Source organism: Plecotus auritus (assembly GCF_963455305.1).
Source record: "Plecotus auritus genome assembly, chromosome: 4".
Taxonomy (NCBI): domain Eukaryota; kingdom Metazoa; phylum Chordata; class Mammalia; order Chiroptera; family Vespertilionidae; genus Plecotus; species Plecotus auritus.
The window spans coordinates 186,615,802-186,638,861 of record NC_137775.1 but is presented as its reverse complement, the minus strand read 5'-3'; the positions used below and the strand labels follow the sequence as shown (position 1 = coordinate 186,638,861).

The window sequence follows — 23,060 nt, the reverse complement described above, 5'->3', positions numbered from 1 at the left end:
TCTGTGAGTGCATTCACCGGCCTGCTGACGAGCAGCCTCGGCTACAGGTGCATGAAGCACATTGGCAGAGACGCCGGACCTGAGCCCACCCCCGTGTCGGGGCTCAGTGGCTCCTGCGGTTCCGCCACGGGGTCCTCTGGAAGCAGGTCTGAGGGCCGCTGGAGCAGACACAGCATTTACAACCGCCCTCCTGGGTTTTAAAGCAACCGGGTTAGGGTTCGTGGTGGGGCCATGGAAATCCCCGTGCTTTCTGCCAACCTTTCTAAGAATACAGTAGATTGGAGACTTCCCAGAACTAAAGAAGGAAGGGAGGGAGGGAGGGAGGGAGGGAGGGAGGAAGGAAGGAAGGAAGGAAGGAAGGAAGGAAGGGAGGAAGGAAGGGAGGAAGGAAGGGAGGGAGGGAGGGAGGGAGGGAGGAAGGGAGGGAGGAAGGAAGGAAGGAAGGAGGGAAGGAAGAGAGGAAGGAGGGAAGGAAGGAAGGGAGGAAGGGAGGGAAACTGCGCATGTGCAGGCTGGTGAGCGCGCAGCAGATAAAGGTCCTGCTGTGCAGAGACCGTGTCATTTCTCTTACTCGGCGACGGGACACCCTGGAGAGGGGAAAGGGCCCTGGGAATACGCAGGCCACGCCAGGAACTTAGTGCCCGGCAGCCACTGAAGCCAGTGGAAGGAGCGGATGCCTGGGCAGTGCTGCCCCCTGGTGCCCACGGGGAGTTGTGCTCCCAGCACTCCCGAGGGAAGGGGGTTCCTGGCCCACACTTGTCTCCTCCCTTCTTCTAAGACCTGGGCAGGGCACAAGGTGGGGGCAGCAGGCCTCCAGCCACATGCCATTCCCACAGCCAGACCACCGGCCAGGCAAGGCCAGCAGGTTTTCCTGCCAAAGTGGCCAAAATAACAGGCGAGGGCCCGCTGTGCGGTCACACCTCCAGGGGGAGCACATGAGTATCTGTCCAACCTCTTCTAGACGGTCTCCCATCCACCCAGGACATAGCGAGGTCACGGGACCCTCACCCCAGTGCCCAGGGCTACCTGTCAGCCTGATGCTCCAGGAGCTGGTGCCTCCCTCTCCAGCCACCAGGGGGCGATGCCCTATTGCTCTTGATCTCGGCCCCACATGGGCCAGTAGGGTGATCCCCTCCCTGTACTCAGACCCTAGCTTCTCCTGGACCCAGTCCTGGCCTCCTGAACATGTCCCCTGGGCCGGGGCTGGCCCAGTCCCCGTCCACAGGGAGCACACTCCCCTGGTGGAGCCTGAGGTGCCCTCCACACCTGCCCCTCTCTTCCCCAGCCCAGCCTGGTCTCCCTGTGCTGTTCTGGGGCCTGGAGAGTAGTGAGGGTCTGGGGGAGACCCCCCCACCAGGCAGGCTGGGCAGCACCAGATCAAGATTCCGAGGGGCTGAAAACCCTTAAAGTCTAGCGCCCCACCACCCAATTCAGCACCAGTGTGTTTCGCAGCAGCCCTTACAGAGACAGCGGGCACGGGCCTGGCGAGGGCCCTGGCCGCTCCCTCCGCAGAACCACACCCAGCATCTCAGGTCCAGCTGCCAGAGCTCTGAGCTGTCTGTGAGTGCCCGGCTTGTTCTCCGCTTGTCATCGGGGTCTCCGTTAGCAAGACGTGCCCTAAGGGAATGCTTTGGCTTCCGGAAGGTTTCACAGGAGCCCTCTACTTCCGGAGAGCGGGCACCTGTGAAAGCGTCACACTTTTCGTTTGTTTGTTATTGATTTTACAGAGAGGAAGGGAGAGGGAGAGAGAGTTAGAAACATCGATCAGCTGCATCCTGCACACTCCCCACTGGGGATGTGCCTGCAACCAAGGTACATGCCCTTGACCAGAATCGAACCTGGGACCCTTCAGTCCGCAGGCCAACGCTCTATCCACTGAGCCAAACCAGCTAAGGCGAAAGCTTCACACTTTTGCCCTCCCCACTTCTGGATGACATGAGCAGCAGTGTGAGGAGCCTGTGGGGCCGTGCTGACGGGGCTGGGAGGGAGGAGAGGGGCAGAGTGCTGGGCCCAGACCAGCCGTGGGAAACTACTGCCCGCGGGCCGGATCCGGCCTGTTCGGCTGTCCTATCCGGCCCATGGAGCCGAAAGAGTGGAGGGTTCTCTTGCTCTCCCCTCCGCTCTTTTACTTTGAATTTATATTAGTTCACACAAACACTCCATCCATGCTTTTGTTCCGGCCCTCCGGTCCAGTTTAAGAACCCATTGTGGCCCTCGAGTCAAAAAGTTTGCCCACCCCTGGCCCAGACCCTGCAGCCTCTGAGGGAGGGACAGGAATAGGGAGGGAGGGAGCTCTCAGAGGGCGGAGGTGCGGAGGGAAAGGTCCCTGGAGGTGAGGTGGCCACGGTGGCTCACCAGGCCTGAGGGAGAGAGGAGCCCTGGGAGCCGGCAACGCCTCCCTCCTGCGGGGCTGACCTGGGCTCTAGAACAGTCACTGTCACTCCCTGTCCTGGGGGAGCTGCAGGCCAGCTTTCTAAAGCCCAGACCAGGCCCAGGCCCGGGTCAGAGCCCACAGGACAGCGAGTGGAGAAGGAGAGGGGATGACTCACCAAATAACGCTCCAGGGAGAGCGAGGGTAGGGCCCTCCCTGGCCCTGGCTGTAGAGGGAGGCTGCCTGGAGCTCCTGGTGATTCGCCGTCCCTCCCTCCAGCCTGCCCTTCCAGGGACACAGGGACCGACCCAGGTAAACTCAATGTTATTTTCTATTTAAAGATATTAAGGTGAAATCTATGCTACACTGAAGTTGCCATTTTAACCGTTTTTGAGAGTACAATTCAGTGACATTGACATCCACATTGCTGTACAGCCATCACCACCGTCCCTTCAAAAAAACTGTCAACAACACGAAAGAAACTAAACCCTTTAGGCAGCAGCTGCCTGTCCCCTCCCCCGAGGACTAACCGTGCCTAGTCCTCCCGTCCCCATTCGTTTGCGTTCCTAGGTGTTTCCCACGAGTGGGTTGCTTCCACCTACTTGGCTCTTGGGAGTGATGCTGCTCTGCACGCCGGCGTGCGAACGTGGATGCTCAAGTGCCTGCTTTTGCTTCTTTGGGTAACGACAGGCCCGTATGGTGGGTGGCCCAGACGCGGGTGACTGGGTCACGTGGTAATTCTGTTTAACTTCCAGAGAAACTGCCAAACTGTTAATGTTTGCTGTGTTTGATGTTGTTTTAAGTCTAAGTTACGTTTGCAACATTCATAAAACTGTTTTCGAAGTAAAAATAATAGGAGGTCCTGACGTATTTCTGAAACTAAATAAAATCTGACTCCCGAGTGGGCAGATGGCGCTCGCTAAGCCCCAGGAAAGCCACCTCCCTGCCTAGGGTCGCAGTCTGCGCGGGGATGCTGCCCCTTCTCTCCCAAGGGCCACCCTCCCGGGAATGACGGTGGAAAGGCACCCCGTGGGAGTGAGGCAGGGCTGTCCCCAAGGACCCCAGTTCCCACTGGACCCCAGGAAATGGGAGGCCCAACGGGAAGGGGCTGGGCAGCTGTCAGGGGGTGCAGGGAGCCGCCTCCACCAGCCCAGGGCCACCACCCTGGGCCGGTTCATCCTTGAAACCCCAGGTGGCTGCGGGATTCCCAGGTGCGTGCGGCAATGGCTAATGAATAGAAAAGTGCTGTAACCCTCTGGTGTGACTTCAGTCTGCTTCTTTCCAAACATCAATGCGTCACAATAGTCTGTGGGAGCCCCGGACACAGCCCGTTGCTGATGTTTGTTGCCTTCCCTCAGACTTTCAAGTGAGCGCTCTCTCCCTCGATGAGCAGGTCTTCCTGCCAGTTTGGATCCTGCGGAAATGTTCGCGTTTGGCAGGACGAGTCCACCAGGCCTCCCGGTACAAGCTGGAGAGAAAGCCGGTCTCCTCAGGATGTGAGCTGTAACTGGGCAGTCCCACTGAGGGAGGTCCCAGTGTGAGCAGGCCCCGCGGCCTCGCCCCATTCCCCAGCGCCTGGCTATGAGGGGTGGGGTCTGATTAGGCTCAAATGAAGTGGGTGGTTGAGGAAAGGCCAGCCTCAGTTCTGAGCAGTGTACCAGCAGGTGTGCAGGTTGACGGAGGATTTTATTTTGGTGCCCAAGTGACAGAACCGTGTCCCTGAGGTGTTCATTTCAACTGTTTTGTTTTGAAAGTAAACCACAGAGCCACAGATTTGTATAATATGGGGTTTATCCCTAGGACAAAAATCCACAGCTCCCCGACTACCCCCCCCGCCCCCCCCACCCAACCTGTATCCATGGATTTATGCAGAGTAAGGAGGAGAGCTCCCATTCACAGCAGAGTGAGCCAGGGCACCCAGCACTTGCCAAGTCGCTTAAATTGCTGGCTTATCCAAGACACAGGAAACTTTCCTGGGCCTGTAAGCCAGTGGAGCATGTATTTAAATATGAAAGAGACCACTGAAATTCAACGACAGCAGGGAAAGAGGGCCCCACTGGACCAGGTTAGCTCGGTTGTCCACCCTGAGCGAGCCAGCCCTTCGCCCACACGATTCTGTGGTTTGTTTCCTGGTAAATATCCAGGTGAACTGCTCCTTGCAACACTTAGAAGCCAGGAGGCTAAGCAGCCCCTCACTCCCTTGGGAGAGAAAAAACAGGCATTTCTGGGCAGTCTTCAACCCCCCACTTCTGTCAGCCCCCACCTTACGCCACATCTTCACAGATGTCTGTTCTCAGAGGCGTCAGCCCCTCCCGGAGGATTTCCGAAGGCCCCAGGGGCACATTTCGGCAGGTCCACAAACTGCATCCCAAATAGTGGTTGTGTGTGGCCAAGGAGTTCAGGCCACCCTTTGAGAGCCTGGCCCAGAACAAGGTCTCCTTTCACTTGACCTTCCTTTGCTAGTACAAGGCGGTTTGGCTGGGCCCAGCACCCCATGGGGCAAAGGCTCAGGCCAAGAATAGTCTTCATTCTTCCCGTGAAGCTTTGAAAGGCTCCTAAAGAACGCAGGAAATTGCCGGCCGGTCTCTGCTGAAAACAGCTGACACTCCACTTTGAACATCCTGTGGATTGACCCCAAATCATGGGAACCAGATTCGCTTGAAAGGCAGCAATGTTTTCATTGCAGGCACTCGTATAAAACACCTCAGCATTAATTACAAACAATGGCGTATTTTATAACTCCCACTAGAGGCCTGGTGCATGAATTCGTGCACCAGTAGGGTCCCTTGGCCTGGTCTACCCTATAGGATCGGGCCGAAAACCAGCTCTCTGACATCCCGATGGGTCCCGGATTGCAAGAGGGCGCAGGCCAGGCCGAGGGACCCCACCGGTGCACGATTGGGGCCGGGGAGGGAATGGGAGGTTGGCCAGCCAGGGAGGGACCATGGGAGGGTTCCAGGACATGTCTGGCCCGCCTAGCTCAGTCCTGATTGGCCAGACCCCAACAGCAAGCTAACCTACTGGTCAGAGCATCTGTCCCCCCTGGTGGTCAGTGCACATCATAGCGAGTGGTTGAGCGGCCTTAGCATATAATTAGCATATTATGCTTTGATTGGTTGGATGAATGGATGACCAGACAGCCTATTAGGCTTTTATTATATAGGATTACTAGCACTGTAAAAAAGCCCGCTTCTCCCCAAAGCTACCTTATTTCCATGGTGTGCCCTGTTGTTGAAACACACCTCAGTAACTCCAACCAGTATCAGTGCGTACACAGGGGACCCAGAGCAAGTCGCAGCACCATGCAAACATCCTGAAAACAAACCATCCCCTAAAACTGGGAAAGCAATTCTCCTGACCTGCGCTGGCCCCCCTTCACCACCTACACAATATTCAAAGGTCGTTTCGAGCCCCGGCTGGTGTTGCTCAGTGTTAGTGTCGGCCCAGGCACAGAAGGGTCGCAGGTTCTGTTCCTGGTCAAGGGCATGTACCTGGACTGCAGATTTGACCTTGGGCCCCAGACAGGGCATGTGTGGAAGGTAACCAATTAATGTATCTCTGTCTCTTCCCCACTCGCTCTCTAAAAAAAAAAAAAATCAATGGAAAACACACACACACACACACACACACACACACACACACACACACACACACACACGGTAATGCAAGTCCAGACACCTCTGCACGTGTAGTCAGAAGTAATCTGCACCCCAAACAGCAAGGGACATGTGGCCGTTTTATAGCTGAAGGAATGAATGTTCTGAAGGGAAGTCAGAGGCCCAGTTCCCACAGAGCTGGGGTTGGAACCTGGATGACAGGTGGTCATTAGCATGTGACAGAGGCACACGGTCCCTGGGTCACCAAGTCCGGTTCAAACAGCAGCTCCACCAGTCACCACCTGTCTCCTGGAGAAGTCACTGAACCTGCTTCCACGCTGAGAAAGGAGACGCTGGCATCTGGTTCCAGTGAGGATTAAGTGAAGAAAATGCACATAAACTAGCTTACTGTCCAAACAGTGAGCATTCAAGATGGACAATTACTATTATTACCCAAGGAGCAGGGGAGACAACCTGAATGAAATACACTGACTTTTATTTACATCGTCAAGCTTTTTATTAGGGGTTTTCAATTTACCTGAGTGGTAGGGAGGACACACAGCAGTCTAAACAGGACATCCTTGGAGATGTAACAATTGACTACTTACAAATCCACATCAATGGCTTCCAGAGTGGAATGTGCTAATTTGCTGAGCCTTGAGGGAGTGCCAAACTCTCTTCCACTCTTTACGCTCTTGCTGCCTTACCAGCCACCTTCCCCTTTCCTCTTCTTTCTCACCTACTATGCCCCTGAGCTCCACATTCTTACGTCAGTTTCTCCAGGAGAATTTTAAAGGCATGAAAGGTACGGGAAGTCAGAATGTGAAGGTTCCAAAGGCAGAAGCCTGTGTCTCCTAGCTCCCAAGATCACACACTGAGCTACACGTAGATAAGGCAGACATCTAATTCACTGTCAGCTTCCCCTGCTGCCTGTGAACTTGATAATGAAACAATCAGACCTCATCCCACTGGGTGGCAGTAAAACCCCGCCATGCGCTGCCCTAACTGCACTGGGACTTGTGTTTACACGGTCAACCCGATAATGAGCAAGACAGCGGTTCATTAGCTGCTTCAACTAGATGATGCTTCTGCCCAAGGGGACTAGCACTGCTGTTTGCTGGCCTTTCCCCATGCTTACCTGAACGTCGCAGGATCACCAACAACCATGCAGCAGTTCTCAGAGTCCATAGGCCTCTGGCAAAAAGAGCCCTTCAGATGCATGAAGAGCCTGAAGTCAATCCAAAGGGCCAGGAAAGCTGCATGGCTCCTCTACCAGATTGAAGGAGCGCCTCAGGCATGACATGATGGAGACTGAACGTTTTCATAGTGCTAGAACAGAGTGCCTTATCACCGTACAGAATTCCACAATGGTCACCACGGGAACCTGTTTCTAGAGCAGCAGTACTTCAATAAAAAGGAAGAAACACAAGGCTACACATTCCACGTGAAACAAACATACGAGAGAAGAGACGCGCTGCAATCGTGGAGCTGACAAATTCAAGTAGAAAAGTTTCTTCCCAAACGTATTCTAGTCTAGTACATCAACTGTAGAACAGTTAAGACCCACACTCTATTACATCACAACATTGTTTATTATGTGAATTTTTTACAATACAAACAAAAAAATACAGAAATGCAATATATGAATACAGCTAAATGCAGAATGGTGACGTTTTTTTCTTTTCAAGAGGCCATGATTCCCATTTCTAGTAAAATAAAGAGGCTGCACATGGGTAGAAAGAGGTTGGTCGTTAGCTCCACAATTTTGCCTAGAAATGATTATAAATGCATTTTCCCCCTGCTACTTACCATAAAATGTAAAAAGGGAATTAAAGGAAAGTTTCCTTGCTGGTTCCTACCATATGAAAGATGCTATATTCTATTTTAGCAGGGCCAATATATGGAAAATACCTAAATTAAATGTTATTACAAAAATGAAGCAGTAATGAGACTCTGGCTAAAGAGGGCACTAAATGAAAATAATATATATTTAAAGAATCCAAAACAAACAAACAAACAAAAAAAAAGGCTGTTATAAAAAAGCTCTAGGTGCATTGTAAGCATATAGGTTTTTTTTCCATGTGTATTTTTAAACAATGGAAGTGTCAAAAAATAGGGTCAACTGTGTTAGACTAAATTACATTATTGTATATGCTGCATTGGATGGAACCTTTGTATTATAATTATTATAGAGAAGCATAGTTTGCATCATATTATGGCAATTTATCCTCAGTGAAAACCTTTCAGAGTCCTTTTATTTTGGAATATCCTGTAAACAGTCAAACCACCAGAACATGATTGTACAATAGTAAAATGTTTTCTTGCATTAAATTGAAGACATCTGTTTAATAAAAAAAAAGAAAATGTAGGAAAGGTACTTAGAGCTGTTAGTTTCTAAGTACACAACAATACCCTAGACAATTCAAGGCATCTTAATCTCCATCAAGAACAAAAAAATAATAATAATTTTTGTCATGCTGTTAAATCCATCATTAAGGATAAAACTGGTGCAAATTGGTCAAACGGATCCAACAAACACTGATGTCCAAGCTGGCATATTGGCAACTAATACGTAACTGGTGGTCAATAGAGGGTTTAAAAGATCTTCCCTTTCTTCTTGTTCTTTTCCAAGGTTCTAAATGATTAAAGAAAATAATCAAAATGGCTGACTATGTTATAAACATTATAAACAACAAACAGTAGCAGTAACTAACCCAACTACAACTGTGTTGGGTTTTCAAACATTACTTTTTCATTTGAAAAATTGAAGTAAACAATGAGGACAATGCTAGTCCATAACAGTATTTTCTTAGGCAATCAAGTATTTGACAAAAAATACAGTAAATATATGACGAAAACCAATTTTCAATACATGAGAACAATTCTCAAATAAAATAGTGCAAATTTTAAAAAATCAACTGCTATCTACTAGGGTATCCTTTTCTTCTACTGCCATTTGTATTCGGAAATGCATCTGTTTTCACAAATATATTTTCCTCCTCCTTGGAGAAAAAGTTAATTGAACAAATGTCTAATCTTAAAAACATTTAGCAGTGAGGGTAAATTGTAGAATCCTTACAACAATTCAACTTACTCAATTTTAAATGGAACTAATGAGAGGGGGAAAAAAGCCAAGGTACAAATATTACTGAGTTTTTAAATAAAGACTGCGAAACTTGTTAACTGCAGTAGGAATTGAGACACCCAAACTTTTACCTTAAGAATTTTACCTAAATAAAAATTCAACACAATTAAAACATACCTCTAACTACATGAAAGATCTTTATAGCAGTATTTTCTGTGTTTACTAAAAACTGAACACAACCATTAGTCCGATAACTGGAGGGAGAAGGTAAGAAACTGATTATGGTGTGTCAACTGGGCAGAATGTTATGAACCTACTAATTTAGTTATGGAGATTGTTAAATCATCCAAAATGTTTGTAGTGAAAAAAATTGCCATTATGTTAGATTACATTCATCTATATAAAAATATTAAAATAATTGTGCTTAGGATGCATAAGGGGTGGCGTCCTTTAAAATGCTATCCTAATTTTTTTACTGAATAAGAAAGTAATTCTTTAAAGCATCACCAGACATTTCCTGGGAACTAGTTACCTTGAAGAGTTCTGTTGTTCTAAAATACGTTGCTGGGCTTCCCAGTTGGCTTTGTCATCTTCAAACTGACGGCGTTTTTCCTCTAATTCTTTGTGCTGTGCTTCCAAATTCTTTTTCATTTGCTCATGGCGCCGTTGGAGCTAAATCACAGCACGACATATCAAGTAAGACTGGTTAAGAACTCAGGCGCAAAAGTGCGTTTCATCCGTCCTAACGTTAAGAGTGTGAGCACTGAGTTCCTGTGCTATAAATTCAGAGCACCCTCTGGAAAGCACTGATTCCTCTTCCTATAGGACTTGTGATCCGCCCCAAAAGAGGACCCAGAGAATAATCTCCAGAAATGGGGAAAAGTGCAACAAGCTTACGGTTGGGTAGCCCTTTCTAACAGCAGACATATCCTATCTCATTTTTCATTGCTCACAAACATGTAGGAAGCTCACCCGGAAAGACGTCAATGCTCCCTCCCACTGTATAGATAAGCAAATAGTCTACAGTTGAAGTCCCATGTCATGGTCATTACCCAGAAAGTGGCAGAAAACCAGGATTTGAACCTGTCTCCTCATTCAAGGTTCAGAAAGCTGACACAAGTGGGAAGAAAGCAGGGAGATATGGCTTACAGCATTAGGGGAAATTTGGCCCAGATCTCTTTACAGGTAGGCCCTTTAATGCTAAGAAAGGTTTCATCCTTCAAAAGAGTTAAATTAAATTTCTCAAAATGCTGATAATTATTTTTCTTATTCTAAATATATGGAATGGCTTATAATTTCATTTTTCATAACTTACTCATTATAACTAATAATTCATTATAACTATTCTGACTATTATGTCTTTCTACCAAATATACTATGTCCACTTACATAATGAAGTATATTTTATAGAAACATAGTGCTTGCTTTTATTTCTCTATTACATTAGAGTATTATATTCAATTTGGGAAAATATTTATAAAAGCTCTATTATCTTTGAACTTTATGAACAGTATTATTCTGAAAAGGAATATTGTGTGGTAAGAAGTGGAACTATTAGGTTGATTACCTCAGCTTCAGAGTCCTTCAGTTTCTGAACTTTTTCTTTGACCTTCATCTCAAACACCTGCTCCATCTCCATCTCCATCTTCTTCATCTTAGCTACATGCTCCCTTCTTTCTTCTTCCATTTGTGCCAGAGGGCTCCTGTTATGAACATGAAGAATAATCATTACACATCCAGAAATAAAAAGTTAACACAAAATTCTGAGTGATGAAAATAAATGCGATACTGTATGGCATTACTAAAATCTCTGCTTTGTTTCTTGAAAATAAGTTTCAAAATGATTTTTCAATTATTCTGATACCATGTAAATAACACTGAACACAGATCAGAAGTTCCATATATGTGTTAAAAATTCTTTATGAATTTTAATGTTTATATTTACAATCACAAGATTTCTTATCTAAACTTAAATCTCTAGTAAATTATTATTATGAAAATAGCTCTAAAAAACAAAGGCAACTGTTAGTAGGATGTTTCTCTAAACCTAGTGCATATCTAACCTAAAGATAACCTATTAAAGTGTAGAAGGAAAATGGAAAGGAAACATTTCCAAATATATTCACAGAATGGAAAACTACAGAAACTTAGCATGAAATAAGAAAATTATTTCATTTTGTACTTTCTTTAAAGATTTTAATATGAAAAAGGAACTGAGTTAATAAAGTTAATATATGTAGAATACTCTTAGTTCTACAAATCTCCAAGTATTACAATTTCTAAGACAACTACTGACATCACAATTAATACTGTTAATTAACAATAATTCAAACTTATTTTGGTAACTGAAATGATATGCTGGAAATGACCAGCAGTCAATACTACAACACTCTTCATTTAGACATGCAGAGCATTTTTAGTCCACTTTGGTAACTTCAATGCTCTTGAAAATTTATTCCACCTAACCCAAATATTTCATTTATTTTTCAAGATTGATAACAATAGTGATAAAAACAAATAACACACACACAGAGAATCCGAAGCAAATAATTATCTTTATAATTATTTTAATATGTCAGAAAATAGACACAAGCATAAACAAACAGTTCAGTATTCCACTGACATTCAAGTCCACAGGCTCAAATCTCTGCACAATTTTGTCCAAAATTCTCATGTTGAAAAAAATAACACAAATGAGTTTAAAGACTAGGATGTTTATAGACCCAAGAGAATGCCAGTTTCAGTAACCTACTCCAGCCCCAGCAAGGAGAGAAAAGTAAGTTTCAGTAACCTACTACAGCCCCAGCAAATAGAGAAAAGTGAGCTCTGTGGCTTTGAGGAGCTCGGAACACTATTCAAAACACTGGGACAGCTGAAGAGGCAGGCTCTTCTCTGACTCTGTTGCTAAAACATGCTGATTTGGCCTCCACAAAAACAGGCTTTGACTACTGAATTTTACATTTTAAATCAGTGAGTTTTATTTCAAGAAAGTGATTTAAAAATTAAATCATGGCTGAAAAAGAAAATCAGGTCTTCAATATCACCATAACTTCAAGGATAGTTAGTCATCCTGACCTGACACTGTGAATATGCTGACTTCTCTCCTTAGGAAGCTACCTATTTCTGACCCTTAGAGCACTCTTCTCGATCAAGGAGCACAAGAGAGCTAGATAGAAAATACAGAAAAAGAGCACAGGACAGAATATAGGGGACTGCTTTTTCTTAGCAAAACAGGAAGGACAAAAATGTGATATACTGCCGTGATCAAGATGACCTGTTTTTGCCGTTAGTGTAAATTAGAATAAAATGTTATTTGACTAAAGGAGATTTCTTTACCCAAAGAAAACTTACAAATCTGCAGTATAGTTTAAGAACTAAGCAATGAAACTAAGCCAAACATTAACTTAGAATAAGATCCTGCATTCAAAAAGTGAGGTCAACAAATAATAAAATTTTAAGTGTAAACATTATTATTTCATTAAAAGCTGATGAGGTCCTTTTTAATAATATATTTCTCATCTTTATGGCATCAGATCTCTTGAGCATAGAGCAAATGAATACCCCCAAATGACATGGTAGCCTTAGCCAGTTTGGCTCAGTGGATAGAGTACTGGCCCATGGACTGAAGGGTCTCGGATTCGATTCCAGGCAAGGGCACATACCTGGGTTGTAGGCTTAATTTCCCCCCTCCCCTCAGTTGGGTGCCTGCAGAAGAAGCTCGGAACACTAGACTCTCTCCATCTCTGCCCCTCTCTTCCACTCTTTCTAAAAATCAATGGAAAAATATCCTCAGGTGAGGAGTAACAACAACAAAATTACATGCCAAATGTGTGTGTGTGTGCGTGCGCACGCACAGGAGTATTTTTCTGGTAAGGGGGTCTAAAGGTGATGTCAGATTTTCAAAAAGGGTCTATTATCTATAACCTCACTTCTTCCACCTTCTAAAACCTTTTACAGACTAGAAAAGAAACAATCTAATAACTATTTTTAAAGTGACAGTCTTAATAACTGAATATATATTATGTTTAAGCAACTTAGATTATTCAACACTATTGCTGTGATTTGAAAACAAATATTCAAGACTGTAAATATATTTAAAAAATTAAAATTCAGATAGAATTGTGATTTTAAAGTTAAATATATATTTCTACTTATAATTATCTATAAAATGCTCTTTTAATTTTATTCCTAGGAGGAAGAAGGCAATTCATATAAAGAATTCACAGCATAATTTGCATGTGAAAAGACTACCAGTTTACATGAGTAAACATTGTTATCTAGATTTTTATTTAACTCTGGGAGAAAATATAACACTTTTATAGCAGAGAAACATGCTATAATGTTTTGAAATTTGCTTTTAAAGTAAAAATTTAAATATTAAAAATCCCTACATACTAGACCTGTCGTCTTTCGAAAAACAAATAGCCACTTACATGCCTTCATATGTGTCATATCTAAAAGAACAAAAAATACAGAAACTTAGCATATGTAAAGTGAACCACACCAGAAAGCAGCAATTAAAGGCAAATTCATAGATTTTATAGTTAAATAAAGTATGTGCACTAAAATAAAAGCTTATGGCAAAATTTGTTAATGTGATTTTATTTCTTTTCCAAAATTCTGTTAGTACTTATTATTCCAGCTTATAAATATAAATATGCTGTGCAATTACCTTCTTATAGCCTGCTTAAATTTCTAAACCTATTTAAATATGCATACTTTCAAAAGAAATTTATAATATTTCACATTTGAGATATTTTAAATTTCTGACCTTGCAAAAATATAACTCCTGACCAAAAAAACTGATCTTCCAGTATTAACAAAACGGTCACATATATTTAAAAATGGAATTTTTGACATCTCTCATTCGTCAAAATGATCTTTCAAATCTCTTTCATTTTTAAATAAATTGCCATCCTACTCTGGTCATCTTTACTAAAGTGGTATTTAGAAGCAATACAAAATTATGCTTACTATGTAGAAAATATGGGAAAAAGGATTACTTGTCACAACTGTTTTTTCAAATAAAACCTTTTTTATTAGATGGCTGGAAAAAACACTTAAATTACATTACCTGCCTACTTCTTAATGGAAACTCTTTTCACACTCAGATACATTAAAAATTACAAACTTAAACTTGTCAGAGAAATTTAAAACAACTCAACCAAAGAAATGAAAGGGCTTGAAGATTTGTTTTTTAAAAGAAAGGCTAGGACATAACTTGAATTTCACACTAAATCCCCAAAGACATAACTTGGCTTTTTCTAGAGTTCTCTTTAAGGGGTTCTAACTCCTAAAAGCCACCAGATGACTTATCCTGTCACATGTCCAGTAAGAGAGTCACAGCAGGAGGCAGCCAATTGATGTTTTGCTCTCACATCCATGTTTCCCTCTCTCTCTAAAAATCAATTAAAAATCTTAAAAAAAAAAAAAGAAAACACTGTGTAAGTTTAAGGTGTACAACATGATGTCTAAATCTTGTTTTAAGTCTTTCCAAAATATAATTGGTCTAGGACCATTAACATAACAGAAAAACACATTTCAGACATACAAGCCAAATATTTTTATTTTCAATCCATAAACTTTACAGCCCATTCAAAACGGCCTCACAAAATTAAATATAAGATGAATCAATCTAATTTACTACCTAATATCTAACTTTTAACAAATTAGCTTATTGACTTTTTTTTAAGTCAACTTGAATGTTTTATAAACTGCTAACATTTTCAAGCCAATGGATAAAACTTCCAAGTGACTTCTTTAAGATTCAGCATGTTATTCAATAAAGCAATAAAAACCTAATTTAACAAGCAGGTCAATATCTATCCAAATGTCAGCCATTCTCTAGTTGATAGAAATACATTTCCAATAGAATTCTACTTTTAATGTTTTCACCTGGGGTGTAATTTAACTCAAGTAATCCACACTGGAATCCTGTATATGCAGAAGAATTTTAACAACACTGTTGTAAAGTTTTACTATTTTTTTCTGAATTACACCTTACCTGCAACTAACAGCAAAAATATCCCAGCACTACTTTAAAAGCCTTGTATTTGAAATATGGAAACAAACAATTCCTTATTTCTAGGATATGAACAAATGTTTAAAAGAAGAAAATTAAACATTAAGTGCATACATTTAATGAAAAATATGTAGATGGTACGTTTCCCTTTAACATATCCTATATAATAAAGAGATAATACGCAAATTAACCCTCACGCTCTCACAAGATGGCTGCCTACAACCAGGCCAGCAGGGGGGGTTAGTGAGAGACAACCAAATGACTGAACAAGCAGGCTGCGTGGGGTGACCAGGCCGGCAGGGGGGGTTAGTGAGGGACAACCAAACGACTAAACAGCAGGCTGCGTGGGGCAACCAGGCCGGCAGGGGGGTTAGTGAGGGATAACCTAACGACTGAGCAACAGGCTGCCTAGGGTGACCAGGCTTGCGGGGGGCGGGGGGGGGGGGGGCCGTGAGGGGTGACCAGACAGTGGGGATGGAGGGGGGAAGTTGGGGGCGATCAGGCCAGCACACAGAGGCAGTGAGGGGCAATCAGGCTGGCAGGGTGCGGCAGTTAGGGGTGACCAGGCAGGCAGGCAGGCAGGTGAGCAATTAGGAGCCAGTGGTCCAGGATTGTGAGAGGGATGTCCGATTGCCGGTTTAGGATCGGGCCTAAACCGGCAGTCGGACATCCCCCAAAAGTCCCGGATTGGAGAGGGTGCAGGCTGGGCTGAGGGGAGCCCCCACCCCGTGCATGAATTTCATGCAACGGGCCTCTAGTAAAATTATAGGTGGATTTACTAATGTTTTTCTTTAAACAGTTATAAAACCTTTAAGCTAGTGAAATGCATTTAAAAGAAATTAGGAGTCCAGCAAGCGTGGCTCAGTGGTTGAGTGTCAACCTATGAACCAGGAGGTCACGGTTCAATTACGTGTCAGGCACACGCCCGGGTTGTGGGCTCGATCCCCACTGTGGGGCATGCAGGAGGCAGCTGATCAATGATTCTCTCTCATCACTGATATGTCTCTCTCTCTCTCTCTCTCCTTCTCTGAAATCAATAAAAATGTATTAAAAAATAAAATAAAATGAATTACTAGTAGGATTGGATCACTTCATAAGTTACATAATTGTCAAAACTATTATGCTGTACACACACCTGAAACTAATATAAAATAATGTTGAATGTCAACTGTAATTGAAAAATTCAATGAAACAAAAATAATTGAGTGGCCTTTTAAAGGATATATTAAAATAAAATGGATAGAATTTTATTAACATTTACTAACAATACTTATTAACAATACTTATATTTTTTGTGATAAAGTTGAAGAAAATTTTGCTAAAACAAATAAAAGTCTTGCCTTTTATTTGCCTTACGTGCTGAACCTTACCTCAAATATTTTAAGTATTTAAAAGTTGTATTTTAAATATTTAAAAATTATTAAAATATTAACCAAATCAATTTTTCCTAGAAGTCAATGTTTTGCAAAGTATGAATTACTAATCACCTATATCAGAATCACTCAAGGTACTTATTAAAAATATAAACTCTCAGGCCCATCCCCCATCTAACAAATCAGAATCACTCGCTAAATGATTGAAACCAGAAATTTACCTTTTTAAAAATCACTCACAAGATCCTTGAAACCAGAAAACCTAGAAACTGATCACTAAAGTTTCTCAAAGAAGCATGATAATAGCATAAGAAGAAATTCTAAGTTAAGTAAGAAATTAGGGACTATGACCCAAGTATCATTAAGAAAATATGGAGGAAAATAAACACAGGTTTTAAAAGAGAACTGCTTTGTGTGCTTTCTCTGGAATGTAAAGGCCATGTGGAGACATAACTAAAGAAGAAAAAAGGAACATTTTCTGTTCCATTATGAGGGATGCTGGCCACTATAAAACACAGTAATGGCTACTTTGAGAACTTGCCTTTCTCATTATTTGTACAGATGATCCTTCAGATTATCCTTGAATGGTAGATAACACCTGGCTACAAATGTACATACTATAGTTAAAATAGTCTTTATAATACTTATGATCTTCAGCAATTACAAGCTTAAAAAAAAAAAATAAAGGGCACAGACTTGTTACCAAGAACTACCCCAGCTAACTCACCATGTCCTCACACACCTCTTTCCCCATCCCATCACAGAACACCGCAGCCTGAGATCTGCCCTGAGGAGGTGAAGCTACACACTTGGTGGTCACTCACACCGCTCCAAGAAATCCAAACCCAGCCAATTTACTCGTGTTAAAACACACCAGGAACAGAGAAAGTAGAGAAGGTAACCAAGACTAGAGTCATCTAAGTATTCTTTTTGTTTGGTCTGTCCCTTGTTTCTATACAACGTTAGTGAAAACTCTGCTATCAAAAAGGCTTATTTAAAAAAGACATAATAAAAGGTAGAAGTTCTGCCGAAACCGGTTTGGCTCAGTGGATAGAGTGTCGGCCTGCGGACTGGAAGGTCCCGGGTTCGATTCCGGTCAAGGGCACATCCCCAGTGGGAGGTGTGCAGGAGGCAGCTGATCGATGTTTCTCTCTCATCGATGTTTCTAACTCTCTATCCCTCTCCCTTCCTCTCTGTAAAATATCAATAAAATATATTAAAAAAAAAAAAAAAAGGTAGAAGTTCTATGTGAAGTCTTCTTAAAGAGACAATGAGATATTTATCTTACAAGCATTATGGGTTAAGAGATCTTAATAGTAACTTTTCTCTTTCCTTAAAAAAAAAAAAAGCATTTTCTAAAGGAGCTATTTAATTTCTAATTGGGGATCTATTAACTGTGTGGTACACAGACTATAAAAATGGCAAATGACCAAGAGAATGCAAGGTTCTTTCTCTTAAGAAACAAGGAAACAACACTTTCTTCCACAATTAAATAGTAAAATATAAAACTGCCAAAACAAAGCTTAACATAAAATTCTGCTGTTGTGCATAAGTAACATCCCAGTTTTCTATTGAGTAGCCAGGAGATACTTGATGAAAATAAAACAATATAATTATATACTAGTAAATAATACTTTTTCTGATGTATACTTACTTAGTAAGCTGCCCTTTATTCTTGTTATTATCAACTCCATTATAAGTCACAGCTGCCAATTTTCTGCTCCGGTAGTTCTCATAGTGTACATTATTAGTGACATCTTTCAAGTCCTGCATATGTGTTCTGTCATAAATAACAGATCAAGAGTTTGCTTCTATTAAAAAGCAGAGCAAGATACATGCACTAACTTGACACCAATGGAAATTTAGGTACCAAATGAGAATTTAAGAGCCATAATCACCTCAAAGCACTTACTAAAGATGACATTTCCACATAAGAGTATTTACTTTTATACTACAGTAAGTCCTCCCTTAACATATTGACAGGTTCTGCGACTTTCCAGGCTAATAGATATAAACAAAAGTTAAGTTCCTATGGCTTCTCAACATCATAACAAAACAACACTGAACAAAATGACATTATTCAAGGGTCTGCTGTATGTATTTTACTAGAGAAGGGAATGTAGATTAGCTTCTACGAACGCTCATAAAACCTAAAATAAATCCTTATTTTAGCAGTATAATTAATAAGAGTTTTTACTAAGGTGATAAATTCACAGGTACACTTTAGACCACGTATCAGGATGAATTCAAAGTGGGGAATTTAAATTTGTTTATTCAAACTGTCCAATGAATGTGGTATCTTGGCTAAAGGTTTGCTCACAGCATTTCCATAATATGTAAAATCAATACATATAAAATAAACTGCACAATAAATACATCAGACAATGTCATCATTCCTTAATGATGCGAAATGCTGAAGACACCCTGAGCTGCTGCGTGATTTCCTTCCACAGATGCAGTTTTTTGGATGCGTGTGTGTGGAGGTCTCTGTAATCATTCGATCCTCCCTTCCTCACCACTCCACCACTTTACCAAAACTCCCTTCTGGGAGACAAACAAAGGTGTGCTCCGTTTTTATTCTTCCCGATGTCCATGAAACATTTACGATTACTCCCCCCTTTGTGATGAGAAGTGATGTTAAATTACTGATTCAATTCCTACTATTTGACATTTCTATGCAGTTCTCCGAGAGTTTACTGCTCCTGGTTCTAAGCCTGGGTGTTCCACATGTCTCCTTTCTCTTTATACTCTGCCCTTTGATGACTTTATCCTCTCTCTGGCCACCACAGTTACACCTAAAGCCCTATCCCTCTCCACTTCAGTAAAGCCAGGCAGCTTATTCCAAGCAAAGCCAGTGGTTGAGAATAAATAGCTCATGCTAATTTGGCACTGATTTTCCAAACTGAAGAGTTCCATTGCTGTGGGAGCTCTCTTCTCAGCCTTTGAGTCAAGACACTCTAACTCATTACAGTCTCTCCTGGGCTGTCACTCAATTTTTGGTACTAGTGTATCTTATAGGTGACACCATATAACCTCTTCAACTATAAGCTCCCCTTTACAAGAAACATGCCTTCAAAACCTAGCCTTCCCTTCCACTTTTCCCAATAAAAAAAGCAAAAGTTTTTCCTTTCAACTTTCCATACCTCTTTCAGTGATAAAACCTCAACTGAAAATACAATGATAGACTTTTTTTCTATACATCCCTAGCCACAGCTTATTTTGTATTTTTCTAATGACTTTAAAATCCTGGTGAAATAATCCAAGTTGTCTCCATGCACTACTTACTTTAGGAATAGAATGAGATACCACTATTTACTTTAGGGCTAGAATGAGACACCAATTTAAATTAGCTACATTTATGGAAGGCAAAACAAATTTGTCCAACTCTAACTTTATTTAGGGAAAGAAAAAGCTTGTTGTTTTCATCATTACTTACACTTACCTTATCAACATATTTCTTAGAATTGTGAAATCACAATGTTCACCATTTTCAACTATAAAAGAAATAGACTATATTATTTCCATTAACTGCAGACTTTTCAAAGAAAATTTCACAGAAAAGTGGAGGTAACAACAATAAAAAAATGTGCAAAATAGCTTAGATAAATTTTTCACTAAGGATTTGTCTTCCTCTGTGCCACTGAGTGACAGTACCACTGGCACAGTCCCAAGAAAGATGCACTCAAGGCTTTTCTTTCAGCACCAGCTACCAAATCCTGGCCCCACTGCCTGGGCAGGACCTGTGAAAGTGCTATCATTCAGGGTTAACACGGTAACACAGTACTTAACCTAAGGCAGTGGTTGGCAAACTGCGGCTCCTGAGCCACATGCGGCTCTTTGGCCCCTTGAGTGTTCTAACACCACTTCTTCAAAATAGACTCACCCAGGCCGAAAACCGACTTCTGCGCATGGGCCACGAAGTTTCAATCGCACTGTGCGTGCGCGCCCGCACGTGGTATTTTGGGTATTTTGTGGAAGAGCCACACTCAAGGGGCCAAAGAACCGCATGTGGCTTGTGAGTCGCAGTTTGCCGACCACTGACCTAAGGGCATGCCCGGCAAGCACAGTGTAATACTGCTTTACTGTAGTTTAATCTTCAGTGATCAAATATACACATCTAACAAAGGAGCTCTTCAGAGCAACTTCTGCGAAGTTGAAAAGGGAGATCATATCTTTTCCTTTATTGGTAGAGAATACGTTTACTCCATGGTAAAATGCATTTTAAAAGTTCAGTGGTGGGAGAGTAAAAGGGGAATCTCTTTAGAAACCCCCCTTAAAACTTTCAGGAACATATTTAGGGGGGAGAAACCCCTAAAACTAGAGACATAAATTCTTCATCACAGATTTCAAGGGTTGTACAAGCTCTAAAGCCTCTGCTCAGCAACTGAAGGTAATCTGGGATAACGGGGCTGGGAATGAGTACAGTTCATTGGTGGGGAAAGTCACTGATAAGGACAGTAACTTGGAACAATACCCTAAAAATTACAGAATTTTTCATAGTAGTAACAAGTAGATAAAATAATCACAACTCTATCTTTGTTCCAAGTTACTATAACACAGGAGACTTAAATCTTTCTATTAGGTTAAACCAGTGGTCGGCAAACTCATTCGTCAACAGAGCCAAATATCAACAGTACAACGATTGAAATTTCTTTTGAGAGCCAAATATTTTAAACTTAAACTTCTTCTAATGCCACTTCTTCAAAATAGACTCGCCCAGGCCATGGTATTTTGTGGAAGAGCCACACTCAAGGGGCCAAAGAGCCACATGTGGCTTGCGAGCCGCAGTTTGCTGACCACGGGGTTAAACCAATAATAATACAAACTTAGGGAAACGCATCTTTTTGCCAGTGGACTTCTGAGATTTGATACTATAGCTAAGATTTTATTGGTGTTTAAAATTCTTTACAAAATTAGTAGAGGATCTCTTGATAATGATCCCCCCGCCAAAAGACCAGATGCCTAAAAAGGTAGCTCTGTCCTGAGGAAAGGAGACTGTGAATGCTTTCACTGGGCTTATGAAAGTTGTTCTCAATCATTCTTGAGGATCCCAGACCCAATTGAGACTCAGATAAAAGTGAGAGAGGCCTTTTCTCCAAAACTGTTTTCAATTTCAGAAAGGGTATTAGATTCCTCAGAGCAAAGTTTGGATCCCAGGTAAAGAACCCTGCACTGTACGCATGTGTTCAAACAAGAAAACGGAATAGACCTAATGATGGGGCAGAGGTGGGAGGGTGGCGTACTGACTGACAAGTGACTTCTGAGTATTCCAGTGTTAGGGTTTAACAGATACCTGCCTGACTTAGGAGGACTCGAGATCTGAGAAACTGGAATGTTTGAGAAAATGAGACTAAATAAAACAATTCACAACTACCTCTAACAACCTAAACTATATCAATACAGTGGTCATATTATACTGCTTACTATAAATACAAATTTTTATCACTTTTTTGAGCTCTTACAGAAAGTCATTCAATAAAGAAAACCTTACCTTCAGCAACACCCCAAGGATACTGCCTTCCTCTGACCCTTTTGCCATTAACTTCAATGATAGTATTACTACCTACCACAGCAAGAGGTAAACGGTCCTATAAAACAAAGTATTCTTGTTCAAATGCATCTCTGTAGTCCTCACAAGTCAAGAATAAAAGTTGTATTACTCAAGAACAGACTGGTAAAAAAAAATTACCTTGATAGTCTCTATATTCACTTTTATAGGGCATTCAATTACTATTTAGTAAACTGCCATATCATGGTATTCTTAGCAATGTAAACAATGAATAACATCATATTTTCTCTAAAAATTTTAGAATACTAAAGCATGTACTGATCAAATCATTTGTAAAAAATAAAAATAAAAAAAAAATCGTTGCAAAAAGAAGCTGTCCCATATTGAAAAACTAAAAAGGGTAAAAAATATATTAGCAAATTGAGGCTGGTGACTAGCCCACCTACCTGACCACAAAGCGACCCTAACAGCCCTGGAAGCAGGGAACATTACACTCGCTAGACTATACTTCTGGAAGTCCAAATCTGGGGCCCACATCTGTATTCATCTAGACCAGATCAGAATATAGTCTTTCAAATTTCTTGTAGCTCCCAGAGTATATAAGAATATATAAAATATATGGCTATTTCTACAAAAACTTAGAAATTCTTTATTGGTAAAGCATTTCATTATTCCAAGATAATTATGTGCTTACATAATGCCATTTATAAAAACATTTTTAGGTCCAGGGTACTTAGGAAACCACTATAAATTAAAAATACAGAAAATTATGTTGGTATAGATTTTTGGTTCGTTTTTATAAAAGAACAAAAGCGAACATATTTTGTCTGGCTGTTAAAACAAAGATTAAGCATAACAGTGCTTAAGAACAAATACTCTCCCTTCTCATTACCTGGTTTTATTGGGACAATTATATGAAACTAGTTAATTGAAAACCATATGAAGATTGGAATTACATTTTTCATCTCTCTATTCCACACAATGCCTTATTACATATAATAGTCACCAAACAGAGTTAATTGCAAAGTTGAAGACAACAATGAATAAATCTCCCAATTGATATGATATTGTTGTGGATATTATAGTGTTTTTAAGGCCCCAAAA

At 41.7% G+C, this 23,060-nt stretch overlaps 1 protein-coding gene across 1 annotated transcript in view; it reads right to left on the bottom strand.

Moving 5' to 3' along the window:
* Positions 1–6,468: 6,468 nt before the first annotated feature.
* SEPTIN7 (septin 7) overlaps positions 6,469–23,060 on the bottom strand; it is a 62,338-nt gene continuing 45,746 nt past the window's right edge. Inside the window, 6 exon segments of the mRNA XM_080665705.1 lie at positions 6,469–8,602; positions 9,585–9,724; positions 10,620–10,755; positions 18,102–18,227; positions 19,890–19,941; positions 21,939–22,035. Coding sequence (XP_080521831.1) covers positions 8,563–8,602; positions 9,585–9,724; positions 10,620–10,755; positions 18,102–18,227; positions 19,890–19,941; positions 21,939–22,035 — 591 coding nt within the window. The 3' untranslated portion in view covers positions 6,469–8,562.